Source organism: Chiloscyllium plagiosum, chromosome 2, assembly GCF_004010195.1.
Source record: "Chiloscyllium plagiosum isolate BGI_BamShark_2017 chromosome 2, ASM401019v2, whole genome shotgun sequence".
Classification (NCBI taxonomy): domain Eukaryota; kingdom Metazoa; phylum Chordata; class Chondrichthyes; order Orectolobiformes; family Hemiscylliidae; genus Chiloscyllium; species Chiloscyllium plagiosum.
In genome coordinates, this window is record NC_057711.1 from 51,929,735 (window position 1) to 51,952,437 (window position 22,703).

At 40.0% G+C, this 22,703-nt stretch overlaps 1 protein-coding gene across 2 annotated transcripts in view; it reads right to left on the bottom strand.

Annotated features, from left to right (window-relative positions):
• Nucleotides 1-22,703, bottom strand: part of ttc37 (tetratricopeptide repeat domain 37) — a 117,666-nt gene that overhangs the window by 86,459 nt on the left and 8,504 nt on the right. For both annotated transcript variants that reach the window (XM_043709515.1, XM_043709524.1), the window contains exons 4-7: nucleotides 16,871-16,962; nucleotides 14,570-14,645; nucleotides 6,467-6,607; nucleotides 4,458-4,556 (exon numbers count right to left, since the gene is read on the bottom strand). In XM_043709515.1, coding sequence (XP_043565450.1) covers nucleotides 4,458-4,556; nucleotides 6,467-6,607; nucleotides 14,570-14,645; nucleotides 16,871-16,962 — 408 coding nt within the window. The remainder of the gene's footprint in view (nucleotides 1-4,457; nucleotides 4,557-6,466; nucleotides 6,608-14,569; nucleotides 14,646-16,870; nucleotides 16,963-22,703) is intronic.

The window sequence follows — 22,703 nt, forward strand, 5'->3', positions numbered from 1 at the left end:
TGATTTGTTCGTATATCTGGTTGTTGAATGTGAAGTGTGTTGTGAGGCACAAGTCTAGTAGTATGCCGGCTTTGTTGATGGGTTCAACGTCCTGTTGTCTGTTATGTCTGTTCAGCAGGTTGGCTATTGTTTCTCTGGCTAGGGCTTGGTCAATAGACGTGAACAGTGCCGTTACGTCGAATGAGACCATGGTTTTCTTCCTTGTCTATGTGTATATTTCTGATGATGTCCAAGAATTCCTGTTGATTGTATAGAGTGTCTGGATCCGCTGATCAAGTGTTTCAGTTTCTGCTGTAGTTCTTTCGCCAGTTTGTGTGATGGTGTCCCTGAGTGGATGTTTGGTTTGTGCACTTTAGGTAGTCCATAGAATCTGGGGGTGTTGCTGCTTTCAGGTTTCATTCTTTGTAGGTCCGACCTGGTTATCTGTCCGTTTTTTTGTAGGTTCCTCAGTGTGTTGTTTATCCTATTGGTGAGCTGTGGGGTGGGGTCAAACTCCCTCTTTTGGTAGGTGTTGGTATCTGCAAGTAGTTGTTGTGCTTTTTGGATGTACTCTGCTTTGTCCAGGATGACTGTCATTCTGCCTTTGTCTGCTGGTAGTATGATTATATTCTTATCGTTTCTTAGGTGATTTTAGTGCTTCCCTCTCCTTGGTGTTGAGGTTATGTGTTTGTCTTTTCCTTGTTATCAGGGGTACGATACTTTGTCTCACTGTTTGTTGTGTCTCTTCTGTCAGTCCATTGGTCCTGAGTGTGCATTCTAGTGCTGCTAGGAAGTCTGCTGTCTTGGCGTCCCTGTGGTTGTAGTTGAGTCCCTTTGCATGTCAAGCAGTAGAAGCAGCATGCGACAGACAGGGTAACATGATCCCACAACCAACAGATCTCTGGAGTTCTGCTACAAGCATTCATGAATGGCACTGGACAATTAAACAACGAACAGGAGGTGGAGGTCACACGAACAACTATAATCTCAATGACATGGGGTGGCCAGCGCAATAGTGCATAAAACAAGGCTGAAGTATTTCCATCCATTCTCAGCCAGGTGTGCCAAATGAATGATCAGTTGCATCCTCCACCTGACATCCCCAGGATCAAAAATGCCAGACATCAACCAATTCAATTTCATCGCAAACAATATCAGAGACACTTGAAGACATTGGATACTGCAAAGGCTTTGTACCCTGCCAATATTCCAGCAATAGTACTGAAGGTATGTGCTCTAGTAGCTGCCATTCCCCTACCAAAATACACAAGCAGGAGGCTGGAAGAACACAGCAAGCCAGGCAGCATCAGGAGCAGGGTGTGAAGTCAACATTTCAGGAGTGGAGATGGGGTAGGGGGAGTTACGGCAGACAAAACAAAACTGCAGATGCTGCAATCCAAAGTAGATTTGAGCACAGATACAACAGGCCATCTATCTCACAATGTGGAAAATTGTCAAGCATGTTTTGCATAAAGCAGTGCCTGGTCAGTCTACTGTTGATTATTAACAAAGTGATGGAAGGAGTCTTGGATATTGCTGACAAGCTGTAATAGCAAAGAAACTACTCGCTTACTGTTGCACAGTTTGGGTTCCACCATCATCATTTGGCTCCTGACCTCATTACAACCTTAGTTACAACGTGGACAAAAGGATTGCCTACAGAGGTGAAGTGACTGTCTTTAACGTGAAGGTAGCACCTGCCAGAGAAGCATATGAAGAAGCCTGAGCAAAATTAGGTTAATGGAATTAAGATGGAAATGCTTTGGTGGTTGAGATCATAACTGATACAAAGGAAGATTCATAGAATCCCTAGTGTAGAAACAGGTCATTTGTGCCAAGTCCACCCAAACTATCTGGAAAGCATCCCACCCAGACCCACCCCTATAAGCTATCCCTGCAATCCTGCATTTTCAATGGGTAATCCACATCCCTGGACTATGGGGAATTTCGCATGCCCCATCCACCTAACCTGCACATCGTTGGACTGTGGGAGGAAATTCGAGCACAAGAAGGAAACCCATGCAGACAGGGGGAGAATATGCAAACTCTACACAGTTGCCAGAGGTTGGAATTGAACCTGGATCCCTGGCATTGTGAAGCAGCCCACTATGCCAACCCTGGTCATGGCTGTTGGTCAATCATCTCATCCTCAAGACACCACTGCACAAGTTCCTCAGGGTGGTATTAAGACCAACTATTTTCAGCAACTTCATCAATGACATTCTCTTCATAAGGTCACAAGTTGCATGTTTACTTATCACTGCATAATGTTCAGCACTAGTTATGACTCCACAGAGGCTGATGTATCAGTTGCAGCAAGATTCAGACATTATTCAGGCTTCATCTGATAACTGACAAGTAACTGTCTCTCCACACAAGTTTCAGGCAATGACCATCTCCAACTACACAGAATATAACTATCATCACTGGATATTCAACAGCAGCACCACTACGGAGTCTCCACCAACTTCCTGCAGGCTTACTTATGAGCGGAAAGTGAACTAGATCAGTCACATTAATACTGTGGCTACAACAGCACAACAATGTTTCAAAATTCTGAAGTAACTCACCTCCTGACTCTCCAAAGTTTGTCCACCATCAACAAAGTAAAATGTAGGAGTGCAGTGGAATACACTCCACTTGCCTAAATGGTGCAAGTCAACAACACTCAAGAGGCTCAACTTTATGCAAGACAAAGCAGCCTGCTCGAATGGTAACCCATCCACCTACTTCAAGATTCACTACCATCATCACCATTAGATTAGATTAGATTAGATTACTTACAGTATGGAAACAGGCCCTTCAGCCCAACAAGTCCACACCGCCCCGCCGAAGCGCAACCCCTACATTTACCCCTTCTTACCTAACACTATGGGCAATTTAGCATGGCCAATTCACCTGACCTGCACATCTTTTGGACTGTGGGAGGAAACCGGAGCACCCGGAGGAAACCCACGCAGACACAGGGAGAATGTGCAAACTCCACACAGTCAATCGCCTGAGTCGGGAACTGAACCCGGGTCTCTGGCGCTGTGAGGCAGCAGTGCTAACCACTGTGCCACCGTGGTTCAGTGGCACAGTGGCAGTGGTGCATACCATCTATATAATGAGGTGCAGTAACACACAAAGCCTCCTCCAATAGCACCAAGAACAACAGATGTATGGGAACATCACTATCTGCAAGTTTTCATCGAAGGGACACCCTATCCTACCCGGAACTACATTAGCGGGTCAAACTCTTGAAACTCCCAAAATTCTTAAACTGGCTGAGTACAACCAAATGATGACAACTGTGATTGTTTTAGACCATTCATTTCAGTCCCTTTGCTGTTGTAGCCACTAAATCCGACCACCACTAGCTCCTTCATCAAGACCTTCCATCCAATATAACATCAAGACTGGGTATTTTCACCAATGATTACACAATGTTCAGGAGCATTGCTAACTCCTCAAATATTAAAGCAGTCTGTGGTCACATGCAGCAAGTCCTGTTTAACCTTTAGCCAGAGGTTATTGAATGAGAAGTTGTACAAACATGTGCCAGGCAAGGTCCATCCCTTACAAGAGTGTTTAATTGCCTTTCCCAAGCTACTGACCAAGTGTACCATCATTTAATTCTCCATCAACCAATGCTCATTTGAGAAAGGATATATTTATGAAAGAAGCAGTTCAAAGAAAGTTAATTCGACCCACTCCTGGGAAGAAAGGCTCTTTTATATGATTAAAGATTGAACAGGTTGGTCCTATACCCATTAGAGTTGATAAAAATCAATAAGTGATCTTATTGAAATATAAAATTTTGTGGGGATACCAAGAGGATATGGGGAGTGGTAGAGACAGGAAAATGGAATTGCGAACACAGTCAAATTCATTATTATCTTTTTAAGTGGTGGAGCAAGTTTTAAGGGCCAACTGGCCTACTCCTGCTCCTAACAAAATGGACTAGCCACTCAATTAGTGTGTCTACCACGTTTTGTCAAAGTCAGGGTATTCATCAACTTAGATAGCATCCAGGACAAAGCAGCCCAGTTGAACTGCACCACATCCACCACCTCAAACAATTATTTCTTCCAATGGTTCAAAATGGCAATGTTGCGTATCATTTATTGTATTGAAGCCTAACACGATAGTGTTCAGTATACTGCAACAATATCTTGTTGCAGTATACTTGTGACAGTACTTGCCAAAATCAATTTCTGCCAGTCAGTAGCAACACAAATTGCAAATGCAACCACATTAAATTCCTTTCCATGTCCCAAAGCATCCTGATTTGGAAAATAGCACATTGCTTCATCATTGCTGGGTTAAAACTTAGGATTTTTCTAACAATACTGTGGGACAACCTTCACAATAAAGATTTCAGCAGTTCAAGAATATAGCTCATCACTACCTTTTCAAGGACATTTAGAGTTGGGCAATAAATCCAGGCCTTGCCATGAATGACCACAGCTTGTAAACAATTGAAAAAAAAGACTTACTTTTGATAGAAATTTAACATAATCAGTGGAAAGCTTCTGATGGCTATCACTTGGAATCTTGTCCATGGAAGCAAGGACATTTTCAAAAGCTGTTATTAACTACATGGAGAACAGAAAATTAGCAATGCATTAGAATTTTTAAAAAAATATTACATTTATATAACAGCTTTCACAATCTAAGATGCCCCAATAGGTTACATAGCAAATTAAGTAGGATAATCACTCTTATAATGCCGACAAAAGCAGATCAAATTTATCTTCGCAAAGTTTGAAAAATAATTAAATAACTTATTCTATTGAATGATGTTGAATGAAAGTTAATTGTTGCTGAAGACATGGGAAACTGCCCGGCTTGAGTTCAGAATGATCTTTTTCATCGTTATATGATAAAGAATGGTATTTCAGTTTAAAATTTCATTGTAAAGATGTCCCAACAACGCTGCACTCCCCAGGCACTGCAACATGTTAGTCAAGTTTATATGCTCAAATTCTTGAGTGGAATTTGAATACAAGAACAGTCTTCTGACATGGAACCACATGTACTACCACCAAGTTGAACTGAAAAGATACTTACAACCAACAAAATTTAACATTAATCAATTACCATAATCTGTAGCTTTTATTTAAGACTATCAATTTCATAAATTTTTTTTTCAAACTCTACGCTCTAAGACCAAAAGGAGATTTATTTCAATTGTCCTGAGGCATGTGTTTTCGCCCCCATCTGAAAATCAGCTTTCCAAACTGCACATTTGCTGGTTTAAAATGAAAGCCTATCAACTATAAAATGGATTTTTGCTATCACTGTGATAAGTCATAGAGGTTTTACCTCTGACTCAGTACAACGTCGAGAACACATCAGTTTCAGCTAAAGGTGCAAAATGCATTGACATAATCCTTGAAGGTCAATCACACAACATTCGATCATATGACAGCTGTCTGCAGCTTGCAAATATTAATTCCTTAGAGCCTGACAGCTTCTTTGCCACCTACACAAGGGCATGACACATACAATTTATAAAGCTTGAATTGTACCTTTATCTTTGTTTGCTTTGCCAAAACCCATACAAATCATATCTGAGAGGAATGACTTAGAATATCGCACGCAAGACAATAAAACTCATATCAATGACAGAGAAATATCATGGCCAGTTAATCAATGGCTATTTCAATGCTATACTTAATTGGTTTGTGAAATATTTGAAAAATCAAAAGTAATATTGAAGATGAGTACTGACTAACTAAATTTCTTTTGAAAAGATGCTTTTGCCCATTTAAGCAAATAACAATATCTTGAACAAAATATTAACTTCATTTTTCAATAGTAAGTTTATATGCTCTTTTAGTTTTTAAATTCTTTACTGAAATACAGCATGATAATCTTTCAGAAAAAAGAAAAAAAATGGCTTTTTGCATATGTATGGTTCAAACTGACTACATGTTTCAGTCAGTTGCTGAATGAGTGGTTGCTGAATGAAGAAAAACAACTTATTGAATTCACCAGCCTCTTCACTGGCTGAATGCCATTTTCTTCTAAAGCTTAAGGATACATTCTAGCTCGAACCACATGCTGGTAGCTACATTCACTATTACAGTCCAGAATTGCGAGACAGATTCTATTAAATTTAGGACTGTGAATTAACTCACTGAATAAGGGAATCAATAAACAAAATTAATTGTTACATAAAGTTCACTGGTTCATTATTCAAACAAATCTCTGGTCTGTAAAATAATCCATCCATTCTTGGAAGACTCCTTCCTCAGTTTTTGTTAATGTAGAAAATGGCTAGTGGTTCTATTCTAAAAAATAGCAACACTGCAAGTTTCAATTCTGCACAGGAAAAACAACAATTAAACTTCTTTCCAAATATTAAATTACATATTTCATCCCTTTGAAAATAAATTAAATTGAACACAACAGCTTCATGTAGTAGGTGAATCATTTGAAAACCTATGAAATTGTATTACTTATAAACAAACAGAGATTAACATGCATGAGAGGCCTTTACCAGCTGTTGGGTTTCATTATCCTGACTCTCTACTTTGTCTGCAAGTAACTGGATCATCTTCCTCCACATCTGATGGAGCTCTTGTTTACTAGCTCCATCATGTTGTTTTAGCTGTATCACGTGACTCCATGTTTTGGCGACCTGTAACAGCGATGTTATCAATGACAAAGGAAATACAGTTCAGAACAGAGTTTGAGGAATTAGGGAAAATACACTAAGATCAAAAAGTGATGATGATAAATGTACAAGATTGGAAAGGTTATGATTGGTAAGAGCACTAATCAGAAAGACAACAACAAATTACACACATTTCAGATAATCATAGAAGAATGAAAGAGATGGCTCACAAGATTATATAACTTTTAGCATGCAAAATTATTTTCCTCAACCCATTACTGAAACAATATTAAAAGATTATTTTCAAAAAAGAATTATGTGCTTTAAAGATAGAAATATTAAAACATGGAGAGTAAGCAGAGAAGTGAGATGGGAATAGATGGCTCAAGTTGTAAAGCTGAAAATGGAATGGGGCAAGTCACAAGTCAACATGAAATATTGTCTTAAGAATAGCACTGCAAACTATAACTATCTTGGAAAAGATGTAGTTCTTAAAATAAACTTAGGCTACTAGCTAATCATTTCTGCATTATCCAGAAATATTACCTTCAGAAAGCAAAGTAGTATAATCAAGTAATTGCTTTTAACTTACATAATCAATTCATTCTCAAATGGAAATTCGTAGCTAGGATTTAATTATGTTCATATGCCTTAAATAAAAATAAAACCAAATCAGAGAATAACTTTCCTTAATCTTAAGGCAGCATTCAAATGTGAATGGCATCAAGACGCCTCAGAAAACAGTGAAGTAATTGGGATCAAATTTCTTTAGTGGCGAGACTGAAACATGATCCAAAGGATGGTAGCTTGAACTGTTGGGAGTCCAGTATTTGCACTCACAGAACATTGCTATCGGAAATTCTCAGGCACATGTCTTTCGCCCAATTCTTTAACTGCTACATAATAGTCTTTCCTCCATCATAATGCCAAAGCTCCACTCACAGTCCCTCTGATAATGATGCAGCCCATGCCAATGGGACTAGATAGGTTCCTGGTTTGAGTTGATAAATGGCACAGAGGATTAAATCAAATTTTTATGGCTAAGTCCGAGTTTCGCTGAATGTTTTAGATTAGATTCCCTACAGTGTGGAAACAGGCCCTTCGGCCCAACCAGTCCACACCAACCCTCCAAAGAGTAACCCACCCAGACCTATTTCCTCTCTGACTAATGCACCTAACACTATGGGCAATTTAGCATGGCCAATTCACCTGACTTGCACATCCTTAGACTGTAGGAGGAAACCGGAGGAAACCCACACAGACACTGGGAGAATGTGCAAACTCCACACAGACAGTCACGCGAGGCTGGAATCGAACCTGGGACCTTGATGCTGTGAGGCAGCAGTGCTAACCACTGAGCCACCGTGCTGCCCGTTTTTGCAAGGGATTTCCATTGTAAGGGAAGCTGTACTATGTATAAAAATATAATTCCCAAACACAATGCATTAACTACCTACTCCACTCCCATGGAATCTGTCACGTCTTATTCAGAACCCAGCTTACCACACACTGTTCCCCAAAACAAAACACGTCAATGGATATCTACCAAACACCAGGATTCTTTGAGCCTGCATCATCTTTAAAATCCCACAATAGAGATGAACAATGGAATTCGGAAACTGCATGGATCAGTTAAAGACAGATTCTAAACATATCAAAGAAGGTACCATAATACTCTGACAGGAATCTGGAGGTTTGGTCAAGGGGGTGGTCCAGGTGAGGTCTGTCCTCTTCCCAGAGGTCAGACGAGGAGGTCACACCACCAGACCCTGGCAGCACAGTATGATGTCACCACCTGGGTCAGTACTGTATCCACCGTCTGAAGGAACAGTCGGCAACATCATAAGGAGATCAATGGCCTTATCCCCTGTGCTATGGTAAGTGCGACACTCGCTCTCTCTGCCCTACTAGACCAACCTCCCATCAAGGCTGCTACTCTGCCATTCTTGCTTGCAACATCTTTCTCATCTGCTCTCACACACCTCAACCTCCCACCACCAAACCTCTTCAGCAACCCAAAAATGCCTTACTGCCTTTCAGACACCTTCAACAGGACTAACAATCATGCCAATTATTTTCATTTCATTCAATTCCTCCCTTGCTCTCATTCCAGAACACAGTCTTAACAGGGCAGAGGGGGCCTGTACGTGTGAATGGATGAAGTACATTGTGCTTCTGGCCCTTAGAAAAGACCAGGACTAGTCCTGTGGGGGTGCTGAGACATCCATGCCCAGTCACCCGAGTAAGAACCATTCTTTATTTCACTGCAACTCTCACATTAATCTCTTGGTTAGTGTCATTCGGTGCACACGACTTAACCACTTTTTCCAGCACCACTGTGATGAAATACCCAGCTGATGAGGGGCAACAGTACCAAGGACTCAGAGGAAGCACCAGCAAGACTGCCTCCTTCTCTAACCATCAGCTCAGATACTGACATCTCAATGGGAACGTGGCACTTAAAAAGTGTGGGAGTACAACCTGAGAAGCATCCTACTGACAGTTACACAGCTGACTGAAGTAGTGCCCCAGTTTGCTGGCACCCACAGGAATACCAGAGACCAGGGACCTGCTCAGGCACACACAAAGGATGCTGTGGTGCCAGCAATTATAGACTTCATCCAAGTGCTCAAGGAGAAGCAGGAGTGGCAGACAGGAAAAGTGCAACATTCTGTCCATCGTAGCCTAAAAGCTGCAGCAGTGCAGCAAACTGAACGACTGTCTGGGTGTGTCCAAGCACAGGTAGGTGGCTGTGTGGAGATGAAATCCAGTACACTTAGGATTTGCTGAAAAGGCACACACACCTCAGGACCAACAGGAGGATGGGGGACCCTAGGATGTATCCCAGGTGCCTCTTCCTTTACAAGAGAATAGCTGAAGGAGGAACTACAAGTAGGCACCTGCTTCTCAGAGAGGTTTCATTCAACACAGTCCACAGGCAGCCAAGCCCTCCACTTTTCTCTGTCCCTGCCACCCCCACTCCCAAACTAAGCCACTGCCTATTTAGCTTTTGTAAAACTATGGTCTTAACTTTAGAGTTATTTATGGGAGGATATGAATTTCTAGCTTTTTAAAATTTTTCTAAATGAATAATTTCTCAGAGCTTTAGACAGGTCATTTATTCTCACCTTCCACCTTGGAACTCTGTAACCCCATGGCATCAATGTAGAAAAAAAACTGGTGAAATCATGTCTCCCCCACCCCCCCATCTTATTCCAATTCCAACCTTCCAACTCAGCACCGCCATGATGATCTGTCCCACCTGCCCATCTTCCTTCCCATCCATCCACTCCTCCCTACTCCCAAAAAATTGATTTTCCTGCTCCTTGGATGCTGCCTGACCTACCGTGTGTTTCCAGCACCACACTCTTGACTCTGATCTACAGCATCTGCAGTCCTCACTTTCGCCATTTACTCTAAACATCCATATTCAACGGTCAGAATGACTCTGCTTTATCTTTTCAAATGAAAGTTTGTTCAGGTTTCAAAATTCTTGCCCACAGGCCTCATGGACTAACTCATACAGGTAGTTCTCCTCTCATGCCATAGTTGTGTTCCAGAAAGACCTCATTTAATAGAAATAATGGGGCCTATGGGAAAAGTGGGGTTAGGGGCAGACCAGCAAAAAACAAAATCACTCACAATTGCTCAAAAATCACCCCAAAAGTCTAACACAAAGTATAGCACAGCCTGAATGAAGGTTGAAATCATATTTATTAACAAAACAAAAAGTGAACTTGACACAGTATATCTAAAAAAAGTAAGAAAGCTGCTCTCTGTACACTACCTCTCACAGAAAGCTGTTCTGTTGGCAGCTGACATTGGCACATGCACAGGACGGTATGAAGACCAGCGCTGACATTGCGCATGCACAGAATGTACAAAGTTTTTGGCATGGACATCAACGCTTGCACAGGGGGACCTGGACAGTGTAGAGGTTTCAGCGTGGAACTGGAGCATAAGCAGAACGAAGCACGCAAACCGATCCCCACTGGAATTGTGCTGTTGCCAACAGAGGTAGGCATTCTTGAAAATACCGTACTATAATTCTTCAGCAATGTTATAGCCAAATCGCATTGTCAAAATGCACGTTATCCCAGAACTACCTGTACTCACAAAGGATAGCCTTTTTTAAAACAATAAACCATCGGAACTCCTTTTGAAAGGGTTGAATAAACCTTGCGTTCTCTGTTAACTGCTATGCATGAGCAGTCCACAGTGTACCTTCAACTACTTCATTTGTTTTACGACCTTCACAACAAAGTAAAGAATACACCCACATCCTTTTCCTTAAATTTCGGTAAGGTATGTGCAAACTTCAGGATCTCCTTCCCAGACAGAGTGTTAGGCTCAGGTCTTTCGAACCTTAGCTTTTTTTTAAAAAATAAAAATCCTTTAAGTCAGTATTCACTTTCCCTCCTCTTCACTTGACTGAAATGTACTTTTTACCTCAAGTTCATATTTTATACAGTCTCACACCCCTTTCTTAATTTCAAGCTGCTTCATTTCTTTATCATTCTCAAGCTGCTTTAACTGCAACTGGCTTCTTGCTCATTAATTTGACTCACCACTTAATGTACCCCCTACTCTTGTACTTCTATCACTCCCAAATGCTGAGCTAATATGTTAACCTTTGCTGCCTTCTTAGCTTTTGCAGGCATCTCCATCTTTAACTCCTTTGCAAGTTCTATTAAATCTGAATAATATGGAGGCTTGGGCTGACAAGTGGCAACAAACATTTTCGCCACACAAGTGCCAGGCTATGACCATCACCAATAAGAGACAATCTAACCAACGTTCCTTGGCATTCAATGATATTACCATCACTGAATCGCCTATCAACATTCTGGGGGTTATTATTGACTAGAAACTCAACGGGACTCACCAGATAAACACAGTGGCTACAAAGGCAGGTCAGAAGCTAGGAATACTGCAGTGAGTAATTCACCTCCCAAATCCTCAAAGCATGTGCACATTTACAAGGCACAAGTCAGGAGTATGATGAAATACTCCCCATTCACCTGGATGAGTGTAGCCCCAACAACACAACAAGCTTGACACCATCCAGGACAAAGCAACACGCTTGACTGGCACTGCATCCACAAGTATCCACTCGCTCCACCACCGATGCTCAGTAGCAGCAGTGTGTACTATCTACAAGATCCTCAGACAGCACCTTCCAAACCCACAACCACTTCCATCTAGAAGGACAAGGGCAGCAGATCCACCTTCAAGTTCCCCTCCAAGTCACTCACCATCCTGACTTGAAATATATCATTGTTCCTTCACTGTCGGTGGGTCAAAATCCTGGAATTCTCTCCCTAACAGCATTTTGGGTCAATCCACAGCAGGCAGACTGCAGTGGTTCAATAAAGCAGCTCACCACCACTTTCTAAAGGGCATATAGATTAGATTAGATTAGATTAGATTAGAGTGTGGAAACAGGCCCTTTGGCCCAACAAGTCCACACCAACCCTCCGAAGAGCAACCCACCCAGACCCATTCCTGCTGGACAGCCAGCGATGCCCACATTCCATTAAATGAATAAATAAAAACAATTTAGCTTCAGTTAAACCTTGGAAGCCATTCAGCATTAATTACTCCATCTGCAAAAAAGTTTTAGCCATTTTCAATGCCAATTGGCTTCTTTTAAAATTAGAAATCTTTTATCTTTTACCCAGAACTACCTGTATGAGTTAGTCCATGAGGCCTGTGGGCAACCCCTGTAATCAGTAGGTCCAGTTACCGCAGTTTGAGTTACCCGCAGTTTACCACGGCCCAAACATTTAAAAGAGAATGTTTCAGAACCAGGGACTAGAGGCTGCCGGGAAGGTATGTTTCCCATTTAAATGAATGGGCTCGCACCTATCCACGGTAGGTCTTGGGACATATTCCTCGCAGGTATGGAGGGACTACAAACAACTATCTGTCGTGAGTCCAAGCTTCTAACTCTGACCCCCATCCATATTGTGTCTGGGAGGCATCTGAACAAGTCCCACTACTCTACCAGTTGCACCATATAAATGTTTTTATATAATCACCAAAATGACGAACAAGAGAAATGTTCACTAGACTTCTTTGATTAATGCAAAACAATCTGTTTAATATAACGCAAAACCTATTCTTAAAACAAATAGCAAACACTGGTGAATACCTAAGCTATAAACCAGAATTAAACTATATCCTCTTAAACCCAAATAGATACATTCACATCACACAAAAGACAATAGATTCTATAGCAATGATGTCTTGAAACATAAAAAAGCAAAAGAAAATAAACATCTATGCGGCCATGGTTCTGAAAACAAAGAATCAAATTTCATGGATTTTCATGGCCCAAAGTTTCCTGTTAACAAACTGACTTGCCGACAGACAGACAGATGGAAAACCTCCAGTTCAGATTTAAATCAAGTTGGACCAGATTCTTTAGAAAATAGTTACAGTTCAGCTTTTCAGGATTTATAAAGTAGTCAGAAATACTGATGTTTGGAAACTTTATAAGGTTCCCAAGAACTTTTACTGGAAGAGTGAGGGAGGGATGACAGGCAGAGGATGAAAGAGGCAGAGAGGGAGAGAGAGTAACTACTATTGGATTTTCTTCCTGACCATCTAGGTCCAGAAAAACAGACGAGTCCAGAAAGAGTTGCCAAGGAAACATCAGCACACAGGCCCCTTGTAATCTTTTCAAAGGCCAGATTTTCCAGCAATTAAAAAGATCATAAATACCCTCTCTTAACTCTCTAAAAGCATTCTTTGACTTTTTCTTTGAAGCCACTTGATTTCTTGTAAATTTTATTTATTCATTTGTGGGACTTGGACATCACTGGCTGGCCAGCATTGATAGCCCATCTCTATTTGCCTTGAGAAGGTGCTGCTGAGCTGCCTTCTTGAATTGCTCCAGTCCACTTGCTGTGGGTTGACCCACAATGCCACTAGGGAGGGAATTCCAGGAATTTAACTCAACTACTGTGAAGGAATGGCAATATATTTCTAAGTCAGGGTGGTGAGAGGCTTGGAGCGGAATTTGCAGGTAGTGATGTTCCCAAGTACCTACTGCCCTTGTCCTTCTAGCTGGAAGTGGTTGTGTTTGGAAGGTGTTGCCTAGGATGTTTGGTGAATTTCTGCAGTGCATCTTGTAGATAGTACATACTGCAGCTACTAAGCGCTGATGGTGGAGGGATTGAATGTGGTGCCAATCAAGCTTTGTCTTGGATGGTGTCAAGCTTCTGGAGTGTTATTGGAGCTGCACCCATCCAGGCAAATAGGGAGTATTCCATCACACTCTTGACTTGTGCTTTGTCGATGGTAGACTTTGGGGTGTCAAGAGGTGAGTTAGTCTCCACAGTATCCCTAGTCTCTGATCTGCTCTTGTAGCCACTGTGTTTATGTGGTGAGTCCGGTTGAGTTTCTGGTCAATAGTAACCCCAAGGATGTTGACAGTGGGGGATTCAATGATGGTAAGACCATTGACTGTCAAGGGGCGGTGGTTAGTGTCTCTTATTGGCGATGGTCATTGCCTGGCATTTAAGCGGTGCAAATGTTAATTGCCACTTGTCGGCCCAAGACTGGATATTGTCCAGACCTTGTTGCATCTGAGCATGGACTGCTTCAATATCTGAGTCTTCGCAAATGATGCTGAACACTATGCAATCATCAACGAAGATCCCCACTTCTGATCTTATGATCGAGGGAAGGTTGTTGATGAAGCAGCTGAAGATTTCTGGACCGCGGACACTACCCTGAGGGACTCCTGCAGATGCATTGGAGCTGGGAAGACTGAGCCTCCACAACCACAAACATCTTCCTTTGTGCCAGATATGATTCTAACCAACAGAGTGTTTCCAAGCTGATCATGCACACATTAAACTGCTGAACCCACTTCCCCCAAAATAAATGTAATCCAGGAATTGCCCAGTTACATCTTTTCCACTTTTTAACATATCTATATTAATGGACTACATATGTTCAACATCTAAATTCACTCACCTCCAGATAATTCTTTTCTTGATGGTAGAGATCAACTAACTTTAAGCAGACTTCATGCCATTTCTGTTTGTCTGAACTACGGAATGGAAAAAAAAGTGTAATATTTGAAATTTTATGATTGTGGTAACAAATTATTGATGGAGGACCTGAAAACAAATTATACCAGCCTGTGGATTAGTTTGAAAATGGAAAAGGAGATGAATTGTTTTTGGTAGTACAGAAGTCAAGGACTATTAAAAAAAAAGAATTAGTGTCAAAGCTTTTTGTCTTGAACTCATCATAGTAGAATCAAAACACCAAATTTCAAATGTAACAACAAATTTTATTGCATGAGAGGATAGTACTAATTCATTGGGAAGTCAACTTTGGTCAAGTTGTTCCCATAAAGGCTACATCAGGGAATAGTTAATTCTCAAACTTTTGTTCAAGTTCAAACCAGACAAGTTGACTTGGGTTGGTCTAGGTCCTGCCGTGTGGACTGCACCCAAGAATGGTTGCACACTCAGTTTTTGTTTCATTGTGCCTTTTTCAATGTGTGGACACGTTCATTCTGTTTGAAAGGGAGAGGGCCCTGTATGAACATATGTAGTATCTAACAAGCACACGTGAACCACATTGTGAGCCTTACTGATGATATTGAATTGGTCATAAGCATAATTTTTCACACAACCAGGAGAAAAGGTGAGGATTGCAGATGTTGGAAATCAGAGTCGAAGAGTATAGTGCTAGAAAAGCACAGCCGGTCAGGCAGCATCCGAGGAGCAGGAGAATCGACGTTTCAGGCATTAGCCCTTCCTGATGAAGGGCTTCTGCCTGAGACATCGACTCACCTGTTCCTTGGACGCTGCCTGACCGGTTGTGCTTTTCTAGCACCACACTCTTCATCATTTAGCACAATCAATTTTGTTTGGGGAAAGCCAGTCAATCATAAAATCACATCCCACATTGGACACTATGTGTCCCACATTGGACACTATGCAAACATAGGCTGTTTGAGTTTAGTCAATTCTCCGCTTGTTACAAAACACACAGTAACATGCTGGTTGTTACAACCTTTGGGATATACGGGATGTATGTATCTGGCATTACACTGGCACTGAAATTCATAAGCCACAATATTTAATTATGTGGTAAAGAAAATGTCTTTCTTGACTTTGACAGCAGTATTGTGCTACTGAAGGTACCACTTGTTTTGTTAGGCTTGCTAACAACTGAATTATGCACTTATGAGAACCATCTGATCTTCTATGTAAATAGTTATGGAAAAAAACTATCTTTAAAAACTAATAGTCTGGCCGCAGAACTTTATGATAGCAAGGTAAGCCCTCTGTGTATTTAGTATCATATATTTACATAGTGAAAGCAGGTTGCCATATCTATCAGTTTGTTTCTACTATCTCTGAAGTAGTTTCATCCTGTGACCATCGTGCCACACATTTCTGAGGAAGAGTCACCACACTCGAAACTTTAACTCTGACTTCTCTTCACAGGTGCTGCAAGACCTGCTGAGCTTTTCCAGCAATTTGTTTTTGTGCCATGATACAAGTTGTCCTACAGTTTCTGTTGGCAGTTTGCTTGTTTGGAGGAGTAACACTAGAAACTTAGAACAGCATATTACAACACTGGCTAGAAGATACAATCGTATTACCACATTTTTGTGAACTACACCTGACTGATTTTAGAACAAAGTCATGTTTGTGATTTCCCATTTTGGATAGTACTATTCCTAACATTGACAGATGGTATAAATAGGTCATCAATGCCTGAAATTCCAAATAGCCTGACCACCTGGATTACAAAAGTAACCATATATTAAAAAAGGTACCATTGCATTTATTACTTCACAGCCAAATATAGATCTTCCCCTTTCTGGGGACATCCAGCATTTGGATGGGCGTTGCAAATATAACTTTACAACAATGACATACATATAGCAAGTTTCTTCCAGTCAGTGAATTACTGCACAATGTTACAAGTGAAACCTGAAACTACAGTAATATTACTTCTTTTGGATGTGATTTTGTGGAAATTGACAATTCTCTTAAAAAACATTGGGAGCAACAAACAAATAATCTCATTGACCAATTTATTCTGTGGAACAAAAAGTGAACTGAAGAGTGGCAAGAACTATAAAATTAGATTTTTGAACAAAGCTGTACACTTGAATTTACAAGTCATATTTCTCTGAATGCACATTGTTCCTGAAAGAAGAGACAAAGAAAAGTATAAGCTCTAATGCAAACTTGGATAGATATACTCATCATCACACAAACACAAGTTCAATACATTCAACCAGGTTACCTTTCATACAACTTCATTAGCTTCTGATAAATTCCCAGCAGCTCATGCTTGTTTTCAGATGTATCATTCTTCTCACAAAGATTTAGCAACCCCTGAAAAGAAAACAAGACATTATGTTCTAGTTCCTCCTCACAATGCTTGCACAAATACAAATTATTAGAATTTGTGGAAAATTTATTTATATTTTTATTCCTGAATTTTACAATCACTGAGTTTTTGGAGTTGAGTGGGGTACACGGAATGTAATAGGCAACATTCAACTGAACCACACTTTACACTATTTTAATATCTTACTCAACTTCGGCTGAGAAATCAACACTATAACCTGTCCATTACAAAGAAAATCCACTTGCAACACTGCAATATTGTAACTCTTACCATATGCATTTATCATCTGACTTGACAACCACAATGTTCTCTTGGCCAAACATGCATCCCCTGTGCATCTCAGCAACTCCAAAAAGATTGATGCCTTTATCCTATCTTACATCAAGTTCCACTCACCCCATATGCCTGGTTTTGCTTTGGCTCACAAATACTCAATTAGTGTATTAAAAATTTTCATATTTGTGTTTAATTTCTCCTTTGCCTAAAACTTCTCAAAAATATTTTGATGTATAAAATAAAAGACTAGGAGATTATATTTATGAAATGTTAACGGTATGAGTTTGGATGTTCATACCCAAATATCTAGTTTCTGGTCCATTCCAAGAAAACAATGTGGAATATGGAATATTCAATAATAAGCAATATGGAATCAGACTGAAAAGCAGCAAATAGAGCCAAGTCTTAAAGTTTTATTTTGCGAGCTTCACTAATACTCAATTGTTCTTAAAATTACGCTAAATTGTGATTATAAAAGATGTGAAACATAAAACTGTAAGCAGTTTAACTTTAATCTGACCTTTATAATAAGCACTAATTCACATTACATAAATAAAATGTACGACTCAGATTATTTCAGCTGAACATTATGATGCAAAGCATAAAAAACAAAATTCAGTCTAATCATGAGGGTCTGACACGGACAATTAAAACAGAATGGATCCAGGGAATAGGTATTGGTTATTTATTAATTTAGAGATCATTAGGTGAGAACAGGATTTTATACAGAGATAGGAACAAGTAACAAATGTGTTGGTGTTTTGCAATGCAAGTTTTGGAATACAACACAATCCTTAATAAAGCATTTGCCTGGATTCTGTCCAACCAACCTTTTAAACGGCGGTGTTTTGAAACCACAAGATGTGTTATTTGTGTAAATATGAAGGATATATCTCAGTACTACAATATCTAGATACCCAATGTAATTCAGTCTTATTTTATATAGTGGAACAAGCATTCTTATTTCATTCGTTACATGGAATAAATCTTTTCCTTAAAAAAAAGTGAATACAAATTTTCTTTAAAAAACACTTAAAGTGTTAACAAAGATACTTCACCAAGTGTGCTGACTTGTTAGCAAGTAGACTCAGATTGGTAGAGGAAAATGCACCAATCACAAAATGATAGTTCACCACAAAGCTTTGTTTAAATTTATTGACTGACTGTCCCTTTTATTCAAACTCTGTCTTCTATCGGTTAGGCAATTTTCTATCCATGCTAATACCAGATTTTTCTCTCCCTTCTTTTTTGAAGAAGAGTGGTATATTGGCAGTTTTTCAATCCTGAGGCTATTCCATGATCTAAGGATTTTCAAAAGGTTGCTAACAATGCACCCACTATCTCGGTAGCTAATTGTTTTAATATTCTAGGATGTATCCCACCAGATTCAGGGGATTTATTGGTCTTTAGCATTATTATTTCTCAACTACCTTTTCTCTTGTAGCAGTTATTTTATTTATTTCCCCCTTCTTTTAGTTCCTTGATTATTTTGCACTTCTGGAATGTTATTAGTGCCCTTTCCCATGAACACTGAGGCAAAGTTAGTTTTAAACCATTCTGTCATTTCTTGGCTTCCCATTATTATTTCCCTAACATCATTCTCTAAAGGCCTGTGCTCACCATTACCTTGTGTTTCTTTTTATTTTAAAAAAATAGGCTCTCACTGTCAGTTTATGTTACTTGCAAATTTACTCTATTTATCTATTTTCTCCCTCTTTCTTTTTGGTCACCTTTTGTTGGCTTTTTAACAACTGCTCCTAATCCTTGGATTCACCTCTAATCTTTACTGGATTGCATACTTTTTCTATTTCAATTTGATACTGCCATTAGTTTCCCTGGTCAGTTTATCCCCTTCTAGGATCTTCCTCACTGGTATATATTGTTCCTGCCAGTCCTGGATTATTTTTTACAAAACGGCTAGCATTGTTTATCAACTTTATTTTCTACCAAACCCTTTTCCTAGTCCACTCAAGCTAACTCTGTCCTAATTTCAATGTAATTAACCTTATAAGTGTAGCATTGTTCTTTCTGACCTAAGTTTCTCATGCTCGATTGAGCACTAAAACTTCTATCATCTTATAGTTAATGATTCTTAGTAAACCTTTTATTCTCAGTTCATTTACTAAACTTTCGTTATCACCAGGTACAAAGCAGTCCAATTCCTGGTTTGACCAATAACATATTCCTGGAAACTATTATGAATTCTTCCTTGCGGTTACACGTGCAGTGGTTAGATTACATTTAAAGTTGTAACTAACAAGGACAAAAGGAAGCTATTTTAATACTAACATGACTGAAGAAGCCATTTTGTAGCTTGTATTAACTACATATATTGATCAAAATACATTAGGTTGTGGCTAACTATGAAACAAATGATCAAGTTATAATCAATAAAAATAATCAATACATTTAATCAATGGATGTAGGTTTGCTTGATGAGCTGGAAGGTTTGTTTTCAGATGTTTCATCACCATACTAGTTAACATCATCAGTGAGCTTCCGGATGAAGCACTGGTGGTACGGCCCGCTTTCTATTTGGGTTTACCTAAACACACAAATAGAAAGTGGGCAATACCACCAGTCTTAGAGAATACAAGTGGAATTCAACAAAATTTACCAACAGCTAGAGCCAATCAAAAATAGATTGACTGTTGCATGGTATGATGGTCATACAGAAGTTAAACACATTGATTTAGTAATGTTTTGATTCTAACCATCAAATTTGAAGATTGACATTGGCTGAACCATATGGTAATATCAGCCAGTCAACTTCAGATCAAACTGGAGACCTGAGCGGGTGAATCCTGTGACCTGCATTTCAACAGATTGCTCAGCCAATTGAATTTACAAAGGTTATTGGCTAAGTTAAGTCTATCTTAGATAAACTAATCATTTGCTATCCATAGGAGTGTCAAGTATCATCTGAGAAAAATTAGTAATCTCACTTACAAACTGTAATAATTATCTGAATTACCAAGAAGAACTGGATTAGACATTGATTAAAGAAGCCTTTCTCTGACTAATCTCAGCTGTATTAATGAGCTGCACTAAATATATCATGGCTATTTTCTTAAATGAAAGATCTTTAAACTGAAAATATGTTTTAAAACATTACCCATTGTGCTAGTCCATGGTCAATTTTCTGTTCGGTGATATGAAAATAAATATAAGCAGGACTGAGGAAAAAAAATTGTGCCAGGTCACCTATTGCATCCAAAGCAGAAACTTTACAACCTCACTTGTATATCACAAGAAACTTTTCAAAATATATTGCTGCAGATCAGACAGAGAGTGTAAACTGGGTCCAAATGGTTGTGTTTTCTTTTGTCTAGTTCCAAGCATCAATCAAGAATCAGCAATTTCATTTCGAAGTACTAGGCATTTCCCATTGAAAGCAAAGGATAGTAAAGGCAAGATTCGTGAACCGTGGATGACAGGAGAATCTATACGACTAGCCAAGAGGAAAAGGGAAGCATACGTACAGTCAAGGCACTAAGAACAGAATGGGCCCTGGAGAGATATCAGAAGAGTAGGACCAGTCTTAAACGAGGAATCAAGCGGGCTAAAAGGGATCATGAAATAGCTTTAGCAAACAGAATTAAACAGAATCCCAAAACCTTTTATTCTTATATAAGAATCAAGCGGGTAACTAGAAAAATGATTGGTCCACTAAAGGATAAGGAAGGAAGGCTGTGTGTCGAACCTGAGAGAATGGGTGAGATACTGAATTAGTACTTTGCATCAGTGTTCACTGAGGAGAGGGACATGATGAACATTGAGACTAGAGATAGAAGTTTGATAATTCTAGATCACGCTGACACAAGTAGGGGAGATGTGTTGGGTAGGCTAGAAGTTATTAAAGTGGACAAATCCCCAGGACCAGATGGGATCTATCCCAAGTTACTCAGGGAGACGAGAGAAGAAATAGCTGGGGCCCTGACAGATATCTTTGGAGCATCCTTAAACACAGTGAGGTGCCGGAGGACTGGAGGGTTACTCATGTTGTTTCCCCTGTACAAGAAGAGTAGTAGGGATATTCCGGGTAGCTACAGACCAGTGAGCCTTATGTCAGTGGTGGGAAAGTTGCTGGAGACAGTACTGAGGGATAAAATCTATTTATATTTAGAAAAGAATGGGCTTATCAGTGATAGGTAACATGGTTTTTTGCAGGGGAGATCATGCCTTACCAACTTAATAGAGTTCTTTGAGGAAGTGACCAAGTTGATAGATGAAGGAAAGGCTGTAGATGTCATATACATGGACTTTAGTAAGGTGTTTCATAAGGTTCCTCATACTTAACTAATAGAGAAAGTGAAGTCACATGATGTGCAGGGTATTCTAGCCAGGTGGATATAAAAAACTGATTGAGCAACAAGAGACATAGTAGTTGAAGGGAGTTTCTCGAAATGGAGAATGGTGACCAGTGGTGTTCCATAGGGATCAGTGCTGGGGCCACTGTTGTTTGTGATATACATAAATGATCTGGAAGAGGGCACTGTTGGTGTGATCAGCAAGTTTGCAGATGACACGAGGACTGGTGGAGTAGCAGAAAGCATAGGGGACTGTCAAAGAATACAGGAGAATATAGATAGATTGGAGAGTTGAGCGGAGAAGTGGCAGATGGAGTTTAATCCAGGCAAATGTGAGGTGATGCATTTTGGGAAATCTAATTCTAGAGCGAATTACACAGTAAACGCAAGTGCCTTGGGAAAAGTTGCTAAGCAGAGAGATCTGGGAGTTCAGGTCCATTATACCCTGAAGGCTGCTACACAGGTGGATAGAGTGGTCAAGAAGGCATATGGTATGCTTGCCTTCATCGGACAGGGTATTGAGTATAAGAGCTGGCAGGCCATGTTAAAATTGAACAAGATATTGGTTTGGCCATATTTAGAATACTGCGTACAGTTCTGGTTGCCACATTACCAAAAGGATGTGGACGCTTTGGAGAGGGTGCAGAGAAGGTTTACGAGGATGTTGCCTGGTATGGAAGGTGCTAGCTATGAAGAGAGGTTGAGTAGGTTAGGTTTGTTTTCATTAGAAAAAAGGAGATCGAGGAGTGACCTGATTGAGGTTTACAAAATCATGAAGGGTACAGACCGTGTAATAGAGACAAGCTTTTTCCCAGGGTGAAGGATTCAATAACGAGAGGTCATGTTTTCAAGGTGAGAGGTGAAAAGTTTGAGAGGAATAAATGCAGCAAGTACTTTAGACAGAGGGTGGCAGGGGCCTAGAACGCGTTGCCAGCAGAGGTAGTAGAGGCAGGCACGGTAGATTCATTTAAGATGCATCTGGACAGATGCACGAGTAGGTGGGGAGCAGAAGCTTAGGAATTGGGTGTCAGGTTTAGACAGTAGATATGGATCAGCTCAGGCTTGGAGGGCCGAAGGGCCTGTTCCTGGGCTGTAAATTTTCTTTGTCCTTCGTACTAAGAGTGCTATTGTCTATTTAT